Source organism: Physcomitrium patens, chromosome 5 (genome assembly GCF_059467195.1).
Source record: "Physcomitrium patens ecotype Gransden chromosome 5, ASM5946719v1, whole genome shotgun sequence".
Lineage (NCBI taxonomy): Eukaryota > Viridiplantae > Streptophyta > Bryopsida > Funariales > Funariaceae > Physcomitrium > Physcomitrium patens.
Genome location: NC_143414.1, coordinates 7,282,847 through 7,308,307, shown reverse-complemented (window position 1 = coordinate 7,308,307; position 25,461 = coordinate 7,282,847). Strand labels below are relative to the sequence as shown.

Sequence of the window (25,461 nt, the reverse complement as noted above, 5' to 3'; positions counted from 1 at the left end):
ACCTTTTAGACTCACAAATAAATCAGCTACTTTTCAACATCTAATGAATGATGTTTTTTGTGAGTTTCTTGATGATTTTATCGTTTGCTATTTAGACATCTTAAACTATTCTAAAAATATAGAAGAGTATGAAGTTTATATTTTTCATGTGTTACAAAAACTTAAAGATACAAGATTATATGTCAAGTTAGAAAAGTGTATATTCTACACTACTTTAGTTGACTTCTTACGATATATCATTTCCATTGAAGGGCTAATAATGGATTTGAAGAAGGTCTAGACTATCATGGATTGAAAGATTCCAAGCATAGTAAGAGATGTACAATGTTTTTTAGACTTTGCCAATTACTATCAAATCTCCATCAAGAATTTTTCTCTAGTTGTAGCTCTATTTATACGTTTGATTTGTAAAGACAAACTAGAGTAGAGTAAAGAAGCCAAAGCATTGTTTGATGCTTTAAAAAAAGAGTTTATTTTTGCATCAATCCTTTATCGTATCAATCTTTTCAAGGATTTGTTTTATAGAAATAAATATATCAAACTTTGCCTTAGGTGTAGTATTATCACAAATGGAAGCAGATGACAAAATCCATTGAATAACTTTTTATTCGATTTTTTTTTTAATAATTGAGATTAATTATAAAATCCACAATAAAGTATTCCTTGTAATCATAGATTCATTTTAAGATTGGCATCATTTTTTAGAAGGTACCTCAAACCCAATCACCATATATATAGATCATAAGAACCTCAAATATTTTATATCAGCATATATTTTATATTATTGTCAAGCTCGTTGAAACATGTCTTTATTAAGATTTGATTTCAAGATTATTTATTAATCTCAAAAATAATAAGTTTTATTGGAAGTATTTTTTAGACATTCTTATCTTATACCAAAAGAAGGAAACATATGTTTTAATCAACAAAGAATGATTTTCTTAAAGCCAATTTTTTTTCTCCTTTGAGCAATAAAATCAACATTAATCATTAATTTAACATTTATTTAGAGAATTCAATCAAGTATGTCTATTGATCCTCTTGTCTATGATATCAAGAATAATTCTTCTAAGCCTCATGATACTTTTAAGTTTGAATTCAAGAACAACCTATTCTATTTTGAAGGACAATTATACATTCCAAAAGGTGAGGTACAATTACGTGTTCTTCAAACTTGTCATGAATTTTTAGTAGTCGAACATTTTGCATACAATAAGACTTTAGAGCTAATATCTAAAGATTTTTGGTGGCCTCAAATGTGGAAAGCAATCAAAGACTTTGTACAATCATGTTATATTTGTTCAAGATCCAAAACTCCCGACCATCGATCTTATGGACCTCTTCAACCATTACCTATTCCAAAACAATCATGGTCTTCCGTTCCTATGGATTTTATCATAGATCTTCTAGTCTCATCTTTATATAATTCTATATTTGTGATAGTAAATCATTTTTATCGAGATGGTATATTTTTTACCATATACAAAAACTATCACAAGTGAAGAGACAACTAAGCTTTTTCTTAATAACATCTATCACTATCACAAATTACCTAGAGATGTTATATAGGATAAGAAAATTCAATTTATATCAAGATTTTGGAGAACCTTTTTCAAGATTTTAAAGGTAGATATATAATTCTTTTCAAATTTTTATCTTCAGACTGATGGATAAAAATAATAGGTGAATCAAGTTTGGGAGCAGTATTTGAGGCGTATTATTAACTATCATCAAGATGATTAGATAATTCTTTTACCATTGAGAAAGTTTACTTATAATAATTTGATACATTCTTCTACTCAAGAAATACCTTTCTTTGCCAACTATAGTTATTATCCATGATTTGATACTTTTAACTTTTTAAAATTTAATATTTTTGTAATAAAATATTTGACAAATTATTTCTTAAAGCTACATGTAATAATGAAGGCGTAGTTAAATGGAGCTCTAAAACAGTAAAAAATTAATGAAAAATCCTATTGCAAGGAACAACCACAATTCAATGTAGATGACAAGGTATAGTTACTTTGTTGTAATATCAAGACTACTTGTCTTTATAACAAGTTGGGTTATCGTAGGCATGAACCTTTTCCTATTAGAAAATAAGTCAATTATGTTGCTTATTGATTATATCTACTACAGTCTATGAAGATCCACCTTGTATTTTATGTATCTCTTTTTAAGCCATATAAGATAGTGAATATTTGACGAAGAAGACAAATACCACCTCCTCTTATAAAAGTAGATAATAATCAAGAGTTTGAAGTAGAGGAAGTTTTAGATTTAAGGCGGCATTAAAATGGATTAAAATATCTTGTTCATTGATATTGATATGATATTAATAAATGCACATAGGAGCCAACAAAGAATCTTGCAAATGCAACAAAGAGAGTTGAAGTTTTTCATTGACAACATCCATCAAAACGAAGATGAAAAATAGCAAATCTTTGCTATAAAAGAATGAAGATCAAAGAAAGATAATACTTTACCTTCTATTTGTCTTTATAGCTTTTGTGTATTTGTGATACTATGGAGATAGAGAATCAATAACTAGCAGATTCAACTTAAGAGCTTTCATTTGTGGTCTTATCAAACGAGACATTATAATTGTCACAATCTTCTAGATGACAAAATCAAGATGAAGATCCTCAAGAACAATATGTCATTCTTAGAATAGATAGCAAGATACAACATGTTTAGTATTTTGACCTTTGAAGAGAGTTCCTATGTTTGGTGATTTTACTAGAGATAGGAACAACTCCTGACGGTATTCCAAATGTTTTATTTGAAAGAAAGTACAAAGGTTTCAACAATGATCAAATAATAAAGTGGTCTTCTTACTCTAGTACGAGACACTATCGATGGCTAAGTGGACCTATCAACCATCTTCGAAGAAAAAAAAGATTAGAATATGTGGCAAATATAATTTATTACATCTAAGATTTCGTCAAGAAATGAAGACCGCTCTTTATAGAATTTGTCCTTGGAAGAGGAGGTAATGTCACAAATATACATAGGTATTCTAATAAATACCTATATGATTAAGAAGAAGTAAGTATAAGTTGATAAAAATAAGTTAGTCTCATAATATATGCTAGATAAGCTTCTTAGAAGCTTCATAGATGTTGCTTTAAAATTATATGTGTTTGAAGATGATTGGTACGTTAAAAACTTGATCAACAAGTTAATCACTTATTGGTAACTTACAAAACAAGTTAACTATGTGGTGCACATATAGAAAACTTGCCTTATAAGTTAAGATATGTATCTTCCAAAGTCAACATGTTTTGGAGGTCCTATAGGACATTGCCATGTAGTTCTTAGTTAAGAGTATATATGGAGGCAAGAGTGAAGCCTTCTTCACTCTTATCAATGTCTTTCAAGTCCTTAGTCTTATTTCAAAACTTTCTAGTCTTCTTGTCTTTGCCAATAGCCATTCTAGTTTAATAATATATCATCTTTGAGTGATTTTTTAGTTCTTTTTAGTATCATAAGAATATATTAAAGATTTCTTTTTTTGAGATTCATGTCCTTGATACCTTTGGCATATAAATATATATATACATATATATATATATTTTTAATTTATTTTATTAATTCATTTTTATTTATTACAAGTTACTTCTATTAATTTAAGAAATATAAATATTAATTATAATAATATGATTTTATATATGACTTAAAGATATTCATATAAAGATAAAAAGTATTTTTGTTATTTCAGCTATCAATATTGTTAAACTCTATTGATGATGAATAATAAATTAGAATTAAGATTCTTTAAGCAAAGAATCTTTTATAAAATAAAAATAAAATTTAGACATAAGTTAATATCTAAACCATGAAAATTTTAATAAAATCATATTTCAAAAATTAAGCTAAGATAAAATCTATATCTTCTTACAATATTAGTATTTATCAAAAGAATCTAATAAAATTGACTCTTTCTTATTTAACAAATAACTAATATGAATTTTATGATTTATAATTTGCAAATTGATACTTCCAAAAAAAAATCAAAAAGTTCATTTCAAAATTATATAATTTAGCAATTACACATATAAATACATTACTATAGTACAACACACCATAACATGATGTATAAACCATAAAATCAAACACAATATTTTGACTCTTATTATTTCTTTTTTTGCCAAAGTCGTTATTAAATATATATATATATATATATATATATTCACGTATATATTAAAATAGAGACTTACATCCTAGACTTAACTCTAACTAACATCTACGTCCTACCAAGTGAGTAACGAAATGAGTTGAACGGAGTCAAATCCTCATTTCACAATTTCAACACTAAATGCAAAGAACTGTTCATGCATACCAAGCTAAGGTCAAGCACGAAATTGCTAATTCTTGCGTGTGTGGGTGAGAGGGAGAGAGAGTGTGTTTCGGAGGGTTCGGATATTTTGCGTGTACTTTTCTTTTCTCCTATATTTTCTGTGTTCTCCAGTGTGTCGGTTTGTTGATGAGCCACTAATTGCCCGAGAGCTCCTGTGCGATGATGCATTGCTCACCAGGCGGAGTCCACGACGACAGAGCCCCACATTAGGATAGTGAGTGAGCGAGATGACCAGACAGCCAGCCGCAACAGAGGCAAGTAAATCGTGGCAGTAGATTCCAAGGTAGGGACAACCGGGGCGGAAATCACAAAGCGACAGTTCTCCGTGCGACGAGGCGGAATGTCTATGCGCCGCGTGATTGGAAGCATGAATTCTCGAAGATGGGGGAGAGTACTACGGCATTGGTTAGGTGGAGGAGAGGCAGGGAATAGTCATCAGGTTGGCAGGGCGTGCGATGCTCGACGTCCTCCCTTCCTCCTCACCAGGAGTGGAGCGAGTGGAGCTCGCGGCAAGACAGCAAAAGGTTCCAACTGGTGGAGCTAACAACACCGAGAAAACGTTCTCGAACTAGAGAATCTCGCATTGCCGGAACCGCGTCTTGTGCCTGAGTTGGCGGCGTCGATGTGGCTCCCACCCTGACGAAATGCTGTCCCTCCGGGCCTCCATGACAGATCTCGGCCTGCTTGCGACTGGTGCCAGGTGTTCGAACCTCTGCCCGATGGTGCCTGCTCCCGTGAACTCGGCGACTAAGAGTAGCAGTGCAGCCTTTGCAGTGGCGCTGGTGGCCCCTTTTGGCAGGCACGCCGGGTGTTTATGGCCTTAAGACTGCAGCAACGATATCCACGAAGACGACGACGTCAGATATAGTTTGTCTTCAAGCTCCTCTTTCTACATCTCCTGTTGCTCTCGTTCATTCATCTTCTGCTTCTGCTTCTGCTTCTCCGCCATTGTTCTCATCCTCTGCGACCCTCTCGCCGTCCAATTCCGTATGCTCAGGGCTTTTCCTGCTCGATCTTTTGCGGTACTTGTGGCCAGCTTTCACTTGCGCTTGAGGTTGACTCCTTCCCCATCAGCTTTCCAATAACTGAGTTGCTTCTATTCATTATTAAACTGATTGACAGATGTGTATATGTATATATGTATGTATGTATGTATGTGTTAATATGTACTTTTGACTTCCGAAAATATGCAAGTGTGTGTTGTGAATTACAAGATGAAGTTGCACTGGCACTATTGCTTGTTCTCCCCTGATTTATTTATTTACTTATTAATTGGTGTTTTCTTTTTCTTTTTCTTTCTTGTAGATGTATGTCAGGTAATCATAATCAAAGTCTAATTTTCAGAATTCAGTATAAAAACAATTTATATACATATATATACATATATATATATAGATACATATATATATATATATATATATATATATATATAGATACATACATATATATATATATATATATAGATACATATATATATATATATATATATACATATACATACATGCAAATACACATGGAGATTTTGTATTCAACAAGGAATGAGAGGAGACCAATTCACTCAAGAAATCTTGGTTATTCTATTGCACTACAATTAATCTCAATAAAGACATAATCTTGTTATAAGAATCTTTTTATGCAATTTAGATATAAATTAATGATTTATAATTGTTTGTAAATAGAATTTTATAAAAAGATGTTTAAAATGACATTTAGATATAGAGAGAGATAGATGTTAAAGCTTCACCCCACATTACCATCTCATGATTGATTTTGTCCATCCTCCGTCTTTGTCATTTGTTTCATGTCCATGTCTTATGTTCTCAATCTCCATTCTTCATCTCAGTCATTTGTTTCATGTCTCTTGTTTCCAACTTCCATCTCCTGGCCCCTATTTTCAACCTCCATTCTTCATCTTCGTCATATATTTCATTTCCCTTGTCCCTTGTTCACAACACATATTCAATGACTCCATTCGTTGTTTCATATCCCTTGTCCCTCATTCCATGTCTTTTATTACTTATTCAAAGCCTTCATTCCTACCTCAGTCTTTTGTTCCATGTCCATCATTCTAAGTTCTTAGCACTTATCTTCAGTATTTTTCCTTTCTTCTTAACTTCCATTTTCTATTTCTTATCTCCATCCCTCATTCCAATGCAATCTATAATCAACATCTCCATCCCTCATTTCCAATCTCCATCCCATGTTCTCAACTGCTATTCCTCATTTCCAGACTCCATCCCTTGTTCTCAACTGCTATTCCTCATTTCCAATCTCCATCCCTTGTTCCCAACTCCTCTTCCTCATTTCCAATCTCCATCCCTTGTTCCCAACTCCTATTCCTCATTTCCAATCTCCATCCCTTGTTCTCAACTGCTATTCCTCATTTCCAATCTCCATCCCTTGTTCCCAACTCCTATTCCTCATTTCCAATCTCCATCCCTTGTTCCCAACTCCTATTCCTCATTTCCAATCTCCATCCCTTGTTCCCAACTCCTATTCCTCATTTCCAATCTCCATCCCTTGTTCTCAACTCCTATTCCTCATTTCTAATCTTCATCCCTTCTTCTCAACTGCTATTCGTCATTTCCAATCTCCATCCCTTGTTCCCAATTCCTATTCCTCATTTCCAATCTCCATCCCTTATTCCCAACTCCTATTCCTCATTTCCAATCTCCATCCCTTCTTCTCAACTGCTATTCCTCATTTCCAATCTCCATCCCTTGTTTTCAACTGCTATTCCTCATTTCAAATCTCCATCCATTGTTTTCAACTGCTATTCCTCATTTCCAATCTCCATCCCTTCTTCCCAACTCCTATTCTTCATTTCCAATCTCCATCCCTTGATTCAAACTCCTATTCCTCATTTCCAATCTCCATCCCTTGATTCAAACTCCTATTCCTCATTTCCAATCTCCATGCCTTCTTCTCAACTGCTATTCCTCATTTCCAATCTCCATCCCTTGTTCTCAACTGCTATTCCTCATTTCCAATCTCCATCCCTTGTTCTCAACTACTATTCCTTCTTTCCAATCTCCATCCTTTGTTCCCAACTCCTATTCCTCATTTCCAATCTCCATCACTTGTTTCCAACTGCTATTCCTCATTTCCAATCACAATCACTTGTTCTCAACTGCTATTCCTCATTTCCAATCTCCATCCCTTGTTGTCAACTGCTATTCCTCATTTCCAATCTCCATCCCTTGTTCCCAACTCCTATTCCTCATTTCCAATCTCCATCCCTTGTTCTCAACTGCTATTCCTCATTTCCAATCTCCATCCCTTGTTTTCAACTACTATTCCTCATATCCAATGTCCATCCCTTGCTTCTAACTCCTTTTCCTCATTTCCAATCTCCATCCCTGGTTCCCAACTCCTATTCCTCATTTCCAATCTCCATCCCTTGTTTCCAACTCCTATTCCTCATTTTCAAGCTCCATCCCTTGATCCCTACTCGTATTCCTCATTTCCAATCTCCAACCCTTGTTCCCATCTCCTATTCCTCATTTCCAATCTCCATCCCTTGTTCCCAACTCCTATTCCTCATTTCCAATCTCCATCCCTTGTTTCCAACTCCTATTCCTCATTTCCAATCTCCATCCCTTGTTCTCAACTCCTATTCCTCATTTCCAATCATCATCCCTTGTTCCCAACTCCTATTCCTCATTTCCAATCTCCATCCCTTGTTTCCAACTCCTATTCCTCATTTCCAAACTCCATCCCTTGTTCCCATCTCCTATTCTTCATTTCCAATCTCCAACTCTTGTTCCCAACTCCTACTCCTCATTTCCAATCTCCATCCCTTGTTTCATACTCCTATTCCTCATTTCCAATCTCCATCCCTTGTTTCAACTACTATTCCTCATTTCCAATCTCCATCCTTGTTCTCAACTGCTATTCCTCATTTCCAATCTCAATCACTTGTTCCCAACTCCTATTCCTCATTTCCAATCTCCATCCCTTGTTCTCAACTCCTATTCCTCATTTCCAATCTCCATCCCTTGTTCTCAACTCCTATTCTTCATTTCAAATCTCCATCCCTTCTTCTCAACTACATTTCCTTATTTCCAATCTCCATCCCTTGATCTCAACTGCTATTCCTCATTTCTAATCTCCATCCCTTGTTCTCAACTGCTATTCCTCATTTCTAATCTCCATCCCTTGTTCTCAACTCCTATTCCTCATTTCCAATCTCCAACGCTTGTTCTCAATTGCTATTCCTCATTTCCGATCTCCATCCTTTCTTCTCAACTGCTATTCCTCATTTCCAATCTCCATCCCTTGTTCCCAACTCCTATTCCTCATTTCCAATCTCCATCCCTTGTTCCCAACTCCTACTCCTCATTTCCAATTCCCATCCCTTGTTCACAACTCCTATTCCTCATTTCCAATCTCCATCCCTTGTTCTCAACTGCTATTCCTCATTTTCAATCTCCATCTCTTGTTCCCAACTCCTATTCCTCATTTCCAATCTCCATCCCTTGTTCTCAACTCCTATTCCTCATTTCTAATCTTCATCCCTTCTTCTCAACTGCTATTCGTCATTTCCAATCTCCATCCCTTGTTCCCAATTCCTATTCCTCATTTCCAATCTCCATCCCTTGTTCCCAACTCCTATTCCTCATTTCCAATCTCCATCCCTTCTTCTCAACTGCTATTCCTCATTTCCAATCTCCATCCCTTGTTTTCAACTGCTATTCCTCATTTCAAATCTCCATCCATTGTTTTCAACTGCTATTCCTCATTTCCAATCTCCATCCCTTCTTCCCAACTCCTATTCCTCATTTCCAATCTCCATCCCTTGATTCAAACTCCTATTCCTCATTTCCAATCTCCATGCCTTCTTCTCAACTGCTATTCCTCATTTCCAATCTCCATCCCTTGTTCTCAACTGCTATTCCTCATTTCCAATCTCCATCCCTTGTTCTCAACTACTATTCCTTCTTTCCAATCTCCATCCTTTGTTCCCAACTCCTATTCCTCATTTCCAATCTCCATCACTTGTTTCCAACTGCTATTCCTCATTTCCAATCACAATCACTTGTTCTCAACTGCTATTCCTCATTTCCAATCTCCATCCCTTGTTGTCAACTGCTATTCCTCATTTCCAATCTCCATCCCTTGTTCCCAACTCCTATTCCTCATTTCCAATCTCCATCCCTTGTTCTCAACTGCTATTCCTCATTTCCAATCTCCATCCCTTGTTTTCAACTACTATTCCTCATATCCAATGTCCATCCCTTGCTTCTAACTCCTTTTCCTCATTTCCAATCTCCATCCCTGGTTCCCAACTCCTATTCCTCATTTCCAATCTCCATCCCTTGTTTCCAACTCCTATTCCTCATTTTCAAGCTCCATCCCTTGATCCCTACTCGTATTCCTCATTTCCAATCTCCAACCCTTGTTCCCATCTCCTATTCCTCATTTCCAATCTCCATCCCTTGTTCCCAACTCCTATTCCTCATTTCCAATCTCCATCCCTTGTTTCCAACTCCTATTCCTCATTTCCAATCTCCATCCCTTGTTCTCAACTCCTATTCCTCATTTCCAATCATCATCCCTTGTTCCCAACTCCTATTCCTCATTTCCAATCTCCATCCCTTGTTTCCAACTCCTATTCCTCATTTCCAAACTCCATCCCTTGTTCCCATCTCCTATTCCTCATTTCCAATCTCCAACTCTTGTTCCCAACTCCTACTCCTCATTTCCAATCTCCATCCCTTGTTTCATACTCCTATTCCTCATTTCCAATCTCCATCCCTTGTTTCAACTACTATTCCTCATTTCCAATCTCCATCCTTGTTCTCAACTGCTATTCCTCATTTCCAATCTCAATCACTTGTTCCCAACTCCTATTCCTCATTTCCAATCTCCATCCCTTGTTCTCAACTCCTATTCCTCATTTCCAATCTCCATCCCTTGTTCTCAACTCCTATTCTTCATTTCAAATCTCCATCCCTTCTTCTCAACTACATTTCCTTATTTCCAATCTCCATCCCTTGATCTCAACTGCTATTCCTCATTTCTAATCTCCATCCCTTGTTCTCAACTGCTATTCCTCATTTCTAATCTCCATCCCTTGTTCTCAACTCCTATTCCTCATTTCCAATCTCCAACGCTTGTTCTCAATTGCTATTCCTCATTTCCGATCTCCATCCTTTCTTCTCAACTGCTATTCCTCATTTCCAATCTCCATCCCTTGTTCCCAACTCCTATTCCTCATTTCCAATCTCCATGTCTTGTTCTTAACTCCCATTCCTCATTTCCAATCTCCATCCCTTGTTCTCAACTCCTATTCCTCATTTCCAATCTCCATCCCTTGTTCACAACTCCTATTCTCATTTCAAATCTCCATCCCTTGTTCCCAACTCCTATTCCTCATTTCTAATCTCCATCCCTTGTTCCCATCTCCTATTCTTCATTTCCAATCTCTATCCTTTGTTTCGAACTCCTATTCCTCATTTTCAATCTCCATCCCTTGTTCTCAACTCCTATTCCTCATTTCCAATCTCCATCCCTTGTTCTCAACTCCTATTCCTCATTTCCAATCTCCATCCCTTGTTCCCAACTCCTATTCCTCATTTCCAATCTCCATCCCTTGTTCTTAACTACTATTCCTCATTTCCAATCTCCATCCCTTGTTCGCAACTCCTATTCCTCATTTCCAATCTCCATCCCTTGTTCTCAACTCCTATTCCTAATTTCCAATCTCCATCCCTTGTTCCCAACTCCTATTCCTCATTTCCAATCTCCATCCCTTGTTCTTAACTACTATTCCTCATTTCCAATCTCCATCCCTTGTTCGCAACTCCTATTCCTCATTTCCAATCTCCATCCTTTGTTCTCATCTCCTATTCCTCATTTCCAATCTCTATCCCTTGTGCCCAACTCCTATTCCTCATTTTCAATCTCCATCCCTTGTTCTCAACTCCTATTCCTCATTTCCAATCTCCCTTCCTTGTTCTCAACTCCTATTCCTCATTTCCAATCTCCATCCCTTGTTTCATACTCCTATTCCTCATTTCTAATCTCCAATCCTTGTTCTCAACTGCTATTCCTCATTTCCAATCTCCATCCCGTCTTCTCAAATGCTATTCCTCATTTCCAATCTCCATCCCTTGTTCCCATCTCCTATTCCTAATTTCCAATCTCCATCTCTTGTTCTCAACTCCTATTCCTCATTTCCAATCTCCATCCCTTGTTCCCAACTCCTAATCCTCATTTCCAATCTCCATCCTTTGTTCTCAACTCCTATTCCTCATTTCCAATCTCCATCCCTTGTTCCCATCTCCTATTCCTCATTTCCAATCTCCATCCCTGGTTCCCAACTCCTATTCCTCATTTCCAATCTCCATCCTTTGTTCCCAACTCCTATTCCTCATTTCCAATCTCCATCCCTTGTTCTCAACTGCTATTCCTCATTTCCAATCTCCATCCCTTGTTCTCAACTGCTATTCTTCATTTCCTATCTCCATCCCTTCTTCTCAACTGCTATTCCTCATTTCCAATCCCCATCCCTTGTTTCCAACTCCTATTCCTCATTTCCAATCTCCATCCCTTGTTCCCAACTCCTATTCCTCATTTCCAATCTCCATCCCTTGTTCTCAACTGCTATTCATCATTTCCAATCTCCATCCCTTGTTCCCAAGTCCTATTCCTCATTTCCAGTCTCCATCCCTTGTTCTCAATTGCTATTCCTCATTTCCAATCTCCATCTCTTGTTCTCAACTCCTATTCCTCATTTCCAATCTCCATCCCTTGTTCTCATCTCCTATTCTCATTTCCAATCTCCATCCCTTGTTCCCAACTCCTATTCCTCATTTCCAATCTCCATGTCTTGTTCTTAACTCCCATTCCTCATTTCCAATCTCCATCCCTTGTTCTCAACTCCTATTCCTCATTTCCAATCTCCATCCCTTGTTCACAACTCCTATTCTCATTTCAAATCTCCATCCCTTGTTCCCAACTCCTATTCCTCATTTCCAATCTCCATCCCTTGTTCCCATCTCCTATTCCTCATTTCCAATCTCTATCCTTTGTTTCGAACTCCTATTCCTCATTTTCAATCTCCATCCCTTGTTCTCAACTCCTATTCCTCATTTCCAATCTCCATCCCTTGTTCTCAACTCCTATTCCTCATTTCCAATCTCCATCCCTTGTTCCCAACTCCTATTCCTCATTTCCAATCTCCATCCCTTGTTCTTAACTACTATTCCTCATTTCCAATCTCCATCCCTTGTTCGCAACTCCTATTCCTCATTTCCAATCTCCATCCTTTGTTCCCATCTCCTATTCTTCATTTCCAATCTCCATCCCTTGTTCTCAACTGCTATTCCTCATTTTCAATCTCCATCTCTTGTTACCAACTCCTATTCCTCATTTCCAATCTGCATCCCTTGTTCTCAACTGCTATTCTTCATTTCCTATCTCCATCCCTTCTTCTCAACTGCTATTCCTCATTTCCAATCTCCATCCCTTGTTTCCAACTCCTATTCCTCATTTCCAATCTCCATCCCTTGTTCCCAACTCCTATTCCTCATTTCCAATCTCCATCCCTTGTTCTCAACTGCTATTCCTCATTTTCAATCTCCATCTCTTGTTACCAACTCCTATTCCTCATTTCCAATCTGCATCCCTTGTTCTCAACTGCTATTCTTCATTTCCTATCTCCATCCCTTCTTCTCAACTGCTATTCCTCATTTCCAATCTCCATCCCTTGTTTCCAACTCCTATTCCTCATTTCCAATCTCCATCCCTTGTTCCCAACTCCTATTCCTCATTTCCAATCTCCATCCCTTGTTCTCAACTGCTATTCCTCATTTCCAATCTCCATCCCTTGTTCCCAAGTCCTATTCCTCATTTCCAGTCTCCATCCCTTGTTCTCAATTGCTATTCCTCATTTCCAATCTCCATCTCTTGTTCTCAACTCCTATTCCTCATTTCCAATCTCCATCCCTTGTTCCCATCTCCTATTCTCATTTCCAATCTCCATCCCTTGTTCCCAACTCCTATTCCTCATTTCCAATCTCCATGTCTTGTTCTTAACTCCCATTCTTCATATCCAATCTCCATCCCTTGTTCTCAACTCCTATTCCTCATTTCCAATCTCCATCCCTTGTTCACATCTCCTATTCTCATTTCAAATCTCCATCCCTTGTTCCCAACTCCTATTCCTCATTTCCAATCTCCATCCCTTGTTCCCATCTCTTCTTCCTCATTTCCAATCTCTATCCTTTGTTTTCAACTCCTATTCCTCATTTTCAATCTCCATCCCTTGTTCTCAACTCCTATTCCTCATTTCCAATCTCCATCCCTTGTTCTCAACTCCTATTCCTCATTTCCAATCTCCATCCCTTGTTCCCAACTCCTATTCCTCATTTCCAATCTCCATCCCTTGTTCTTAACTACTATTCCTCATTTCCAATCTCCATCCCTTGTTCGCAACTCCTATTCCTCATTTCCAATCTCCATCCTTTGTTCCCATCTCCTATTCCTCATTTCCAATCTCTATCCCTTGTTCCCAACTCCTATTCCTCATTTTCAATCTCCATCCCTTGTTCTCAACTCCTATTCCTCATTTCCAATCTCCCTTCCTTGTTCTCAACTCCTATTCCTCATTTCCAATCTCCATCCCTTGTTTCATACTCCTATTCCTCATTTCCAATCTCCAATCCTTGTTCTCAACTGCTATTCCTCATTTCCAATCTCCATCCCGTCTTCTCAAATGCTATTCCTCATTTCCAATCTCCATCCCTTGTTCCTAACTCCTATTCCTCATTTCCAATCTCCATCCTTTGTTCTCAACTCCTATTCCTCATTTCCAATCTCCATCCCTTGTTCTCATCTCCTATTCCTCATTTCTAATCTCCATCCCTTGTTCTCAACTCCTATTCCTCATTTCCAATCTCCATCCTTTGTTCCCAACTCCTATTCCTCATTTCCAATCTCCATCCCTTGTTCTCAACTGCTATTCCTCATTTTCAATCTCCATCCCTTGTTCTCAACTGCTATTCCTCATTTCCAATCTCCATCCCTTGTTCTCAACTACTATTCCTCATTTCCAATCTCCATCCCTTCTTCTCAACTGCTATTCCTCATTTCCAATCTCCATCCCTTGTTCCCAACTCCTATTCCTTATTTCTAATCTCCATCCCTTGTTCTCAACTGCTATTCCTCATTTCCAATCTCCATCCCTTGTTCCCAACTCCTACTCCTCATTTCCAATCTCCATCCCTTGTTCACAACTCCTATTCCTCATTTGCAATCTTCATCCCTTGTTCTCAACTGCTATTCCTCATTTTCAATCTCCATCTCTTGTTACCAACTCCTATTCCTCATTTCCAATCTCCATCCCTTGTTCTCAACTGCTATTCTTCATTTCCTATCTCCATCCCTTCTTCTCAACTGCTATTCCTCATTTCCAATCTCCATCCCTTGTTCTCAACTCGTATTCCTCATTTCCAATCTCCATCCCTTGTTTCCAACTCCTATTCCTCATTTACAATCTCCATCCCTTGTTCTCAACTGCTATTCCTCATTTCCAATCTCCATCCCTTGTTCTCAACTGCTATTCTTCATTTTCAATTTCCATCCCTTGTTCCCAACTCCTATTCCTCATTTCCAATCTCCATCTCATGTTTTCATCTGCTATTCCTCATTTTCAATCTCTATCCCTTGTTACCAACTGCTATTTATCATTTCCAATCTCCATCCCTTGTTCTCAACTCCTATTCCTCATTTCCAATCTCCATCCCTTGTTCCCAACTCCTATTCCTCATTTCCAATCTCCATCCCTTGTTCTCAATTGCTATTCCTCATTTCCAATCTCCATCCCTTGTTCCCATCTCCTATTCCTCATTTCCAATCTCCATCCCTTGTTCCCAACTCCTATACCTCATTTCCAATCTCCATCCCTTGTTCTCAACTGCTATTCCTCATTTTCAATCTCCATCCCTTGTTCTCAACTGCTATTCCTCATTTCCAATCTCCATCCCTTGTTCTCAACTCCTATTCTTCATTTCCAATCTCCATCCCTTCTTCTCAACTGCTATTCCTCATTTCCAATCTCCATCCCTTGTTCCCAACTCCTACTCCTCATTTCCAATCTCCATCCCTTATTCCCTATCTCCAAAAATTAATCATCATATGAGTTGAGGGGTGAGGCTTTAACAACATTGAGATGTTGCTTTAACAACTCCATGTATATATATATATAATAGAATCCACAAAAAAATATTTCAAAAACCTTTTGTAAAATATTTATTTTATATCAAATAAATCACAAATCATATCTTGATTTATTTTAATGAATACATCTACAAATGATAAATGAAACATAAATCTTGCCACATAATATTTGATATATATATATATATATATATATATCCATATATATATATATATATATATATATATCCATATATATATATATATATATATATATATATCCATATATATATATATATATCCATATACACAAATTGTGTATAATTTCACACTCTATATATTTAAACATTAATAAAATTAATGCTTAATTATTGTATTGTGAAGATATTCTTTGAAGGTAATAATAATGGACATTTATAGTTTATAAGAAAGTATGTATGAAGACACTCATTTTTAGCACTACAGATTATTGGAGTGATATGCTTTCTAAATATATAGTATTCACTTTTAATTTGCATTATTTATTCCTACATATTAATGATTTTAATACTACAGATGTTTGTGATGGAACTTGCTTACAATAAGTGATGCATGCAGTGTATCATAAACTTTTGATGTTCATAATCCTACATGGTGTGAAGAATTCAGGTGGGAATGAGCAATAATTGTGGGCAATATGGTACATGATAAATTTGAGAATTTCTTGAAAAGATTTGGTAAAAAGTACAGATTTAGAGATTCACTTTAAAAGTTACAATGACATCACCATTTTATATTTTTGTTATGTACTTACTCAGTTCAATTATTAGTTTTTTTTTTTTCTTTTTTCTTTTTTTTTAATCCTCAAATGAAACATTTCAAACCCTAAGATTGGAACTTGAAGTTGTATTTTGCTTGTGGTAATTTGTGTGAATCAGATTCTAAAATTTGATACTAGAATTAATCTAGGTCAGAACTTGCATATGAAAATAATTTGCAAAATGTTTTTTTTCTAGAAAGAGCAAAGATTAGATTTAAGAACCCAAGATGAAATGTTTGGAGTGGAGGTTTATATAGGAAAGGGTCATGTGGCTATAAACTTGGTGAGAACTTATATTCGCAGTGATTGGTAGAATGGGATGCAATACCAAATTCTGAATTATAAATCTATTTTGAGATTTTTTTGTTATGAGTATAATGTAAGATATTACTTATTTGTTTATCTTTTCTGTAATAATTTATTGTAAAGAAAATTATGAACTTTTAAAATTATTTTTCTTTTTGTACCACATCCATGCCTACTGGAGCCAACACTGACAATGGTTCAAGACCGATATTTTTTAGTCTGTAAATCTCAACTCTTTTCTTCAAACCTGTTTGTATATATCTACACCTAGTATTAAACATTAGAGCTTCATTAATGTATGGGTTCTCCTTTTCACCCTCTATCAACAATCTATAAGTTGGTAATGATACCATGTAACCATTGCACAATATTAGATTGTTTTAAAACCTAAGACACAAGTATATTTTTGACAATTTAAATCTCAATCAATGAATAAAACATTAACATTTTTTGCATGAAAAAAAAAAAAAAAAAAAAAAAAAAAAACTTTCATTTTCAAAACATATGACTATTAAATTGATACATGTTTGTAAAATATAACAAAATTTGACAAGGAAATGATTCAGTTTATTTTAGTAATTCACATACATACATTCATAATCAAATGCTGACCTTGTATGTATATGCATTACTTAACTTTCATAATAATGTAGCACTATACAGTTGAGTTAAGTGTTGACTTTGTACATATAGGCATCACTTTAAATTCTATCATTACACAACAGTTTATGTGTGGAGGGGAGAAAGTTTTAATAAATGATGTTGTGCAAGGGTTTGTGAAGGAAGATGAAAGTATGAGAATGGGAAGAATGGTGATGTGAAAGTCAGAGTGGAGCTCATTGTCTTCAACTTGCTTTGGTGGACATTATGGTGGGATCCCCTTTTGTGGTAGATTACCTCTACAATTGCAAAATAGAATCTAGTGGTGTGATCCCTTTTGGGCACTTGCTGCTGATCAAAGCCATAGTGGGGAATGTGCTCTCCACCTTTCCCAACAAAGGGCAAACTGGACAGCTGCAAGCAAACAAAAACAGAAACAAAAAAGAGAAAGAAAAAAGAAAAAAGAAACAAAATAGATTTTAAAACAATCAGTGTGTGGAAAGATTTTCAAATAAAGTTACAAACAATTTTAGGTATTGTTAACCACCGAAGTACATGATTTGATGGTGGATTTTCACCCTCACTTGTAATGTACAACACAGACAAAAGAAAAAGGAAAACAACCTCTTTCTAAAAACATTCATGAAGATAATGTTTATTTGATTCTTGTCGATTTCCATCCTCCCCCCCTCATTTGTTTTTGGGTACCCATCATGATTTATGATCATGTCTCTTTAAATTAGGGCTTTCCTTGAAATACCTAATTTAGCTTATTTTAGGATTGAAACTAGGTTTTATTTTAGGTAAGTTAAGAATGGATGAAATTCATCCAAAGAACTATCCAAAAACATCCATCCTTATCAAATTTGACACACTTTGTTGAATTATTTAGAATGCACAATACTCTCAAGTAAGAAGTCTATGACGCATTGCTAATACTTTTCTTTTTTCCATTGGATCACAATGAAGTCAAATTTGACTATGCTTGTATTAGAAAAAATAGAAGCTAGCCCACTACAAAATATTTGAAGTTGTGGAAATCGACCATCGTAATAAGCCTATTCAATGTGAAATTCTATTTACAAATTAGAGTACTTGTCAATGACTTCCTTAAAGGTCAAGTCATCATAGTAGGCGCGTACCATGGCTTGGTGGTTATTTTCAATATCCTTAATGGATTGAATGTTCAACCCAGCTGATTCTAATTGCAGCTTGTGTCGACAAATAGAAATGCATATCAAAGATGTCCATAGTACACACAAATTACAAGATAATACTTTTAAAATGTCCTCATTGCTAGCATTATTGTTGTAATTGTGTTAGATAACAATGAATGCAATACCATTGATGAGCCCAACAAATAAGATAGCCATGTTATAAACCATAGCCTTGGCCTTGATTGTAGGTTACAAAATCATAAGGCTTATCACAAAGGTACCTTGATCTTAAATCAAAGCCTTTGCACTTATCAGAGCTACATACTAAGATTCGCAAATGGTCAGATGTAAAGTGTCGTAAGCCATGACTAAAGTCTTTGTATTATGTAAACCTTGCACTTTGCATAAATCCACTAAGGATTGAATCAAGCCTTTGTGTTGGACTTTTTATTGATTCAAAAGAGTGTTGAGTCCTTGCAAGCATATTATGGTGGTGGAGATTACCTCCACAATATCATTGAGTGCAAGCAATATCATCCATTAAAAAGAAAGAAGAATATATGTAAAAAACTTCTGTACAAGGTATTTACAAAGCACTACGCATTCGTATTGCAAAAATCTACTCAATTTTTTTATGGACAACTAATGTATGTCTATGAAATTTGGGCATGTACAATCCATCCTTCCAATGAGATTATACTACCAACAAAGGTAACAAACAAGGTCCATCAAAATGTTGATAAATTAATCATCATATAGCTTGATGTACTCAGCATGGACCACGAGATCAAGTTGGTGTAGAGTACACCACATCCACACAACTTCATCACTATCCACCTTGACCATCATTATCACGACGCTAAAAATTTGTCCAGTCATTGTTCGCTCACCATTTTTACTAATTTCAATAGTTGTATCTTCTATTCTGAAGCAACAACATCCAAAAGTTTTATACTTGTAGCGAAAGTTACTTTGGTTGTATTATAATCGAAAAGCAGAATGGCAAGAAGATAGATATTGTATAACTTTGATTGATGGTCAAATTAGACTCAAAAGTCAAGGTAAGATGTGCCTTGCTTTGAGCTAATGTTAAAAGTGAGTAAAAACACCCAATGCATGTAGAGGAGTTTGGTGAATTTTTGTAAGCTCATAGCACAAACCACCTTCATAAATGAAGTTGTATAGTTGTCATATTAAAGCAACCTATGTGTGACACAATCTTTATGACATCCACAGGATGTATTGCCATTTGGAATAAGACTCAATAGGAGATAAAATTGATCATGAGATGGAACAACTATGAAGAATTAATTTCTACCTTATGTGCTTGCAGTTCACATCTTGCTCTCTATTGAACTCAACTTGGTTATTATATGCATCTTTGAATAACTTGAAAATTGACAATGCCCATTCAAAAGTTGGCACAAATTCTTCATTATTTGCATTGAACAACATGTCACCAATAACCATGTCCATAATATCCCAATTGATCATGAATATGAGTACTTTCTTGATCTTTAAATGAATTACAAATGTATTCTTGAAATTCTTGCTAAACTTATTCTAGAGAAATTAGGATTTTTCAAGAAAAGTCATAATTTAAATAATTTAAGTCATCATTATTTTTACTTATCTTAAAATAGAAATAAACGACATGGAATGTTGTGCAGTTATTTTATCACTGACACACTAATTTGTTTTGGATGTAGAGGGGTTATGAAGAGGCTCACACCCTTAAAAAGTATCATAAACATCCTCTATGCTTCAACTTGTGACAGCTGCATTTTGATGACAAGGATGAAAAGTAGTCAGCATTTGATTAGTGAAGGCAGTTGAAGGTCAAACATGACGCCCTCATTGTCTCGTCAGTATTGCTCAAAAGCCACAACCCTAATTCAGCAACTTGGAACTGCTCGGAAATAATTCCAGGTGCTAAAATTAGGTGAGGGGGACCTTTATTGCCCAGCACCCCCAATCACACCACTTCTCCTTGTTCTCCCCAGTATCCACAAACCCACATGTGGCCGAATGGATCCAATTTATTCCATGACTTCCTCACACAAATGTATTTTGGACAGAGCACCATAAATAAAGAAAAAGAAGAAAGAAAAAAAGTGGGCGTTAATGCACAAGAATCAGCCAAGCCCTAGGCATTCAAATCATGCCTTCCCAACCCGGTTCCCCACAGTCTCTCACTGCTAGAGTTGATGTGACAGTGAGATTTTGACTGATAATAAAAATAAAAAATAAAAAAAAACGGAAAGCGAATGAAATGGGGGGCTGAAGGGTAAATGTACGTGTTGGGGAGGGGGTGGGTGTTCAAGTGTGTGGGGATGTATGTCTCCCCTCCACTAGTTTAATGGAAGTGAAGGGATATTCTCTGACCAGACAAGACACGGAGAATGAAAAGCAGGAATGAATGAGGGGACACGGGAACGCGTTCCCTGGGAGGTTCAGTTCCCTTCACCCACTGGCACTTCGTTGGGCTACGATAAGGCAACCAGTGGCCTCAAAAATACAGAATGCCCGCGATCCCGAGCGGAGAGGACCAGGCGTACCCGGCCCTTGCTGTGCAGGGGCCCCACTGCCTTTGAAAATATCGCACGACAACGACGAGGCGCGGTGACTTCGAGACAGGGAAGCGTTGGAGGCGTCGCTCGTGAGGTTGAGACTCAAATCCCGGGTCTGCCTCCCCCCGTCCCGCCCCCGCACCCCCCCTCCCCTCGGAAAAAAATCTCTTATTGGAGCGCATCAGACCATACCAGGCCCGACCCGACCCGTTGCCTCCCTCCGTGTCAGGAAGGACCTCGCCCCGTTCCCCTTATGGCCTTCCCCTCTCCTTACTTGCGACCTTCTTCGCCGTTGCTGTCGTCTCCGAGTCGCGGATCAGCCATCGCCCGCCCAGGGCCGCCTGCATTGTGTGGGACGGTGTTGGAGGAGGAGGCAGATGCGCGGGCGTTGGTGGAGTCGTCATCCGAGGATCTACTGCGGCAATACCTCCGGGTTTTGGAGCGGGCAAAGTACGTGTTTCTCCAGTTCCTTGGTCATTGAGAGACAATGTGGTGGAATGGTATCCATCGTTCGCAGAGGCAGTATTGAAGGGAGGATTGGAGTTGGCGTAGTGCACTCGTCGTGGCATTTGTGTTCTTTATATTTCGGTTTTATTGCAGTGGTCTGGTTTGGTTCGGTTCGAGCATGGTGTTTGCACAGGCAGTTTATTATTGGACACTGTTTCTTTTTAGCTCTGTTGCGGCTCGGAAGGCTATAGGTTCGGCAGGAGACTGTTGATTTTATGTCGGGGGCATTGCCATTGTGGAGAGCGGGGGAGACTCAGGATCTGTGAGTGTGCGTGCAGCGCCCCGACTGCCGCAGAGCGTCTGTGTATGACGAGGTTGTTGTGGAGCGGCTTTTGAAATGGTATTCGCGGGCGGTGGACTTCAGCAGGGTATGCATTCATGGCCCTCTTAGATCCACTTTTCTTGTGTGACCTGTAGAACTTGCCTCCTCCCACCCCTTCGCTCACCTGATCAGAATGCTTTTGCTTTTCCTATCGGGGAATGTGAGACATCAGAAGAAACTTCGGTTTTGTATAGCTTGAGTCTGATTCGATTGTTTACACCCGTGTGGCCAATGCAATGGCTATTATCAGAAGTCAAAACCAACTTGCATGTGCCTTTTACCCCTCCATGTCAAACACTCACCTGATTTGTCAAGTTTTCTAGTTTGCTCAGATCTGCTGATGTGAAACCCCTTCATTGTAAGTGACACTGTGTTGGATGCAAACTTTACAATGTACCGGTAACGCGAGTAAGATTTTCGCTTCGCTTTTTCGACAAGGTGTTTCATCTCATGGTATTAGCCTAGGAGCTGCGCTACTTACGTGTTCCTAATCTCCGGAATTTACGCAGTATCTGCTTGCCTTCAATGAGTAATGCGATCAACGACCTTCACAGATATTTTGATTGATTTTTTCCGATTTACCTCCTCGTGCTTTGCTCGTGTGAGGTTTCACCGTTGTATTGAATCGCTGTGCGGATGTTCTACTCAGGCTCTCTCGAAGAAAACATCGACGTCGAGCACATTGCCAGTATGTCTCTCTTCAGCGACTTCTTCAGTTATGTGTCTTCAACTGTTGGTTCGTGGAGCGTACACAGTATACAACCTTTGAAGCGCCTGACGAGTAAGAAGCGTGTTTCGGAAAGCGCTGCCGTGCAATGTATATCAGCTGAAGTTCAGAGAAATTCGAGTACCCAGGGAACTGCGGAGGCACTCGCAGAATCAGTCGTGAAGCCCACGAGACGAAGGTCATCTCAGTGGAAGAAGTCGACACACCCCCTATCAGAAGTAGCAGTACACAACAAGCCAAGCGATTGCTGGATTGTTGTAAAAAACAAGGTAATATTTCTTAAAAGTAGTTCCTCCCCAAGGTTATACAGCTAATCATGATGATGAACGGCGTTGCATGTGTTGAGTAATTCCGACTCTGTTATCCTGATTTGCGATATTGCTACGCCCCGTTGCATCTGTTTGTGGATGAGGGGAAATTGCTGCCCTCAATTAAGGTTATTGTGTTAATCACAGGTGTATGATGTTTCCAATTTTGCGGACGAGCATCCCGGAGGATCAGTTATTAGTACTTATTTTGGACGAGACGGCACAGATGTTTTCTCTAGTTTTCATGCAGCTTCTACATGGAAAATTCTTCAAGACTTTTACATTGGTGACGTGGAGGCAAGCCACGACCCTCACGCTAGTGTAATTTCACTTTTTGCGATTTTTAGGATTGTTTTAATCTTCAAGAATTGGTTCACTGCTCCTGTAGATTTCTTGTACCAACTTGCTTTTCCAATTCAGTAGATTAGTACACGGGTTTAATAGTGAATGAAGTAGTCAGGTTAGCTTTTCTTGACACTACATCCATCAATACTATGACAGAGGGTGGAGCCGACTCCAGAGCTGCTGAAAGATTTCCGAGAAATGAGAGCTCTTTTCCTGAGGGAGCAACTTTTCAAAAGTTCGAAATTGTACTATGTTATGAAGCTGCTCACGAATGTTGCTATTTTTGCTGCGAGCATTGCAATAATATGTTGGAGCAAGACTATTTCAGCGGTTTTGGCTTCAGCTTGTATGATGGCTCTGTGTTTCCAACAGTGCGGATGGCTATCCCATGATTTTCTCCACAATCAGGTTCGAAAACCGTATTCACTGAATGCCATTCTATAAGCTGTCGACACAGCTGTGCTTTCAGAAGGTCGTTTGAATACATGTCTGATCTTGTACGTTCTATAATGTGCAGGTGTTTGAGACACGCTGGCTTAATGAAGTTGTCGGGTATGTGATCGGCAACGCCGTTCTGGGGTTTAGTACAGGGTGGTGGAAGGAGAAGCATAACCTTCATCATGCTGCTCCAAATGAATGCGATCAGACTTACCAACCAATTGATGAAGATATTGATACTCTCCCCCTCATTGCCTGGAGCAAGGACATACTGGCCACAGTTGAGAATAAGACATTCTTGCGAATCCTCCAATACCAGCATCTGTTCTTCATGGGTCTGTTATTTTTCGCCCGTGGTAGTTGGCTCTTTTGGAGCTGGAGATATACCTCTACAGCAGTGCTCTCACCTGTCGACAGGTTGTTGGAGAAGGGAACTGTTCTGTTTCACTACTTTTGGTTCGTCGGGACAGCGTGCTATCTTCTCCCTGGTTGGAAGCCATTAGTATGGATGGCGGTGACTGAGCTCATGTCCGGCATGCTGCTGGGCTTTGTATTTGTACTTAGCCACAATGGGATGGAGGTTTATAATTCGTCTAAAGAATTCGTGAGTGCACAGGTGAGTCACATCTGATTATTCTGTGTCGTTGAATTTACCTGTATTATTAGAATCAATATCTTCCCCTGAATGTGATCGACGCGTACTCGGTGGGCCCTTTGAGATAGAGATACGATAGTCACCTCCAAATACTTTCTTTAAAATAAGTGCTGCTTCTATTTGGAACCATCCATCAGGAAGTGTGATCAGCACGAATTTCGTGGAGAATGTTCTCACAGATTGTATCGTAAGCATTGTGTGCTCGGCTGTGCCAGATCGTATCCACACGGGATATCAAAGGAAACATATTCAACGACTGGTTCACTGGTGGCCTTAACAGGCAAATAGAGCATCATCTTTTCCCAACAATGCCCAGGCATAATTTAAACAAAATAGCACCTAGAGTGGAGGTGTTCTGTAAGAAACACGGTCTGGTGTACGAAGACGTATCTATTGCTACCGGCACTTGCAAGGTTTTGAAAGCATTGAAGGAAGTCGCGGAGGCTGCGGCAGAGCAGCATGCTACCACCAGTTAACAGTCTTTGGAAAGCTTGGCAATTGATCTTTATTCTCCACGGCAGTTGCTTGTTTGTTTTGGGGTGAATGACCGAATGTACTGGCATCCATTCTTCTGTAGCCATCAATTTTGAACAGTAAGGAGCCACGATTCGTCTCTGTTCTATCATTCTTCTTTCTGCTGTTTCGTGAGGGTTGGTGTCTTAAAATGTGAAGTACTTTCAGATTTCACCTCGAGCGATATGTTTCTTCAAAACGTCGTACCGGCTGTAAAATGATCATGACCTCTGTAAAAACTTTAAAGAGTGCATGTAACTGCGATTATGAGTGCATGTAACTGCGATTCCCAATAGCGTTGTTTTTACTACCTACACATATCTATATCATTTTACCTCTTACGAGGAATACATGTCATGGCAAGCTACAGCACTACAATATTACATACACTGATACGACAGTTTTCATAAGCTTGCAAGGTGGGAATCTGACAAGCAACATAGAGCACACACCATTATATTAAATTATCCCGCCAACGAAGAATGGAAAAGTGGTTAATGAACGCTTACATTGTTCGGCAATCATAATCCAACTGCTTTATGTCCTGTTAATTATTTAATTGAGCTAATCACCCCGGTGCGCACAATGCTTACTCAGTTTCATAATTATATCCGTCAGCTATTACACTCACAAAGTATAAAATTCACTTCTTAAACTAAAATTTAACATTTAATTGTCTGATCTAATG

The 25,461-nt window shown here is 38.0% G+C and overlaps 1 protein-coding gene across 3 annotated transcripts; it reads left to right on the top strand.

The window, feature by feature from the left end:
- The first annotated feature begins 21,239 nt into the window (after positions 1–21,239).
- Positions 21,240–25,163, top strand: LOC112282380 (acyl-lipid (9-3)-desaturase). 3 transcript variants are annotated; one of them, NM_001426574.1, is made up of 7 exons: positions 21,240–21,408; positions 21,631–21,833; positions 22,437–22,783; positions 22,970–23,119; positions 23,324–23,575; positions 23,685–24,221; positions 24,476–25,163. In NM_001426574.1, exons 2-7 carry the CDS (start codon positions 21,803–21,805, stop codon positions 24,734–24,736), a joined length of 1,578 nt encoding a protein of 525 aa, NP_001413503.1. In that variant the 5' UTR covers positions 21,240–21,408; positions 21,631–21,802; the 3' UTR covers positions 24,737–25,163. The 3 variants fall into 3 exon arrangements, with proteins under 3 accessions (NP_001413503.1, NP_001413502.1, XP_090106317.1); NM_001426573.1 differs by having other exon boundaries at positions 21,241–21,408; positions 21,744–21,833; XM_090250191.1 differs by having other exon boundaries at positions 21,252–21,408; positions 21,744–21,833; positions 22,970–23,143; positions 24,476–24,885.
- The last annotated feature ends 298 nt before the right edge of the window (positions 25,164–25,461 follow it).

What these genes read in the sequence shown, in the direction of transcription:
- LOC112282380 (XM_090250191.1), top strand. Translation starts at nt 21,803, where the DNA reads ATGGTATTCGCGGGCGGTGGACTTCAGCAGG. An exon ending in GCCACGACCCTCACGCTAGT is followed by an intron (nt 23,144 to 23,323) that starts GTAATTTCACTT and finishes ATACTATGACAG; the next exon opens with AGGGTGGAGCCGACTCCAGA. An exon ending in ATGATTTTCTCCACAATCAG is followed by an intron (nt 23,576 to 23,684) that starts GTTCGAAAACCG and finishes TATAATGTGCAG; the next exon opens with GTGTTTGAGACACGCTGGCT.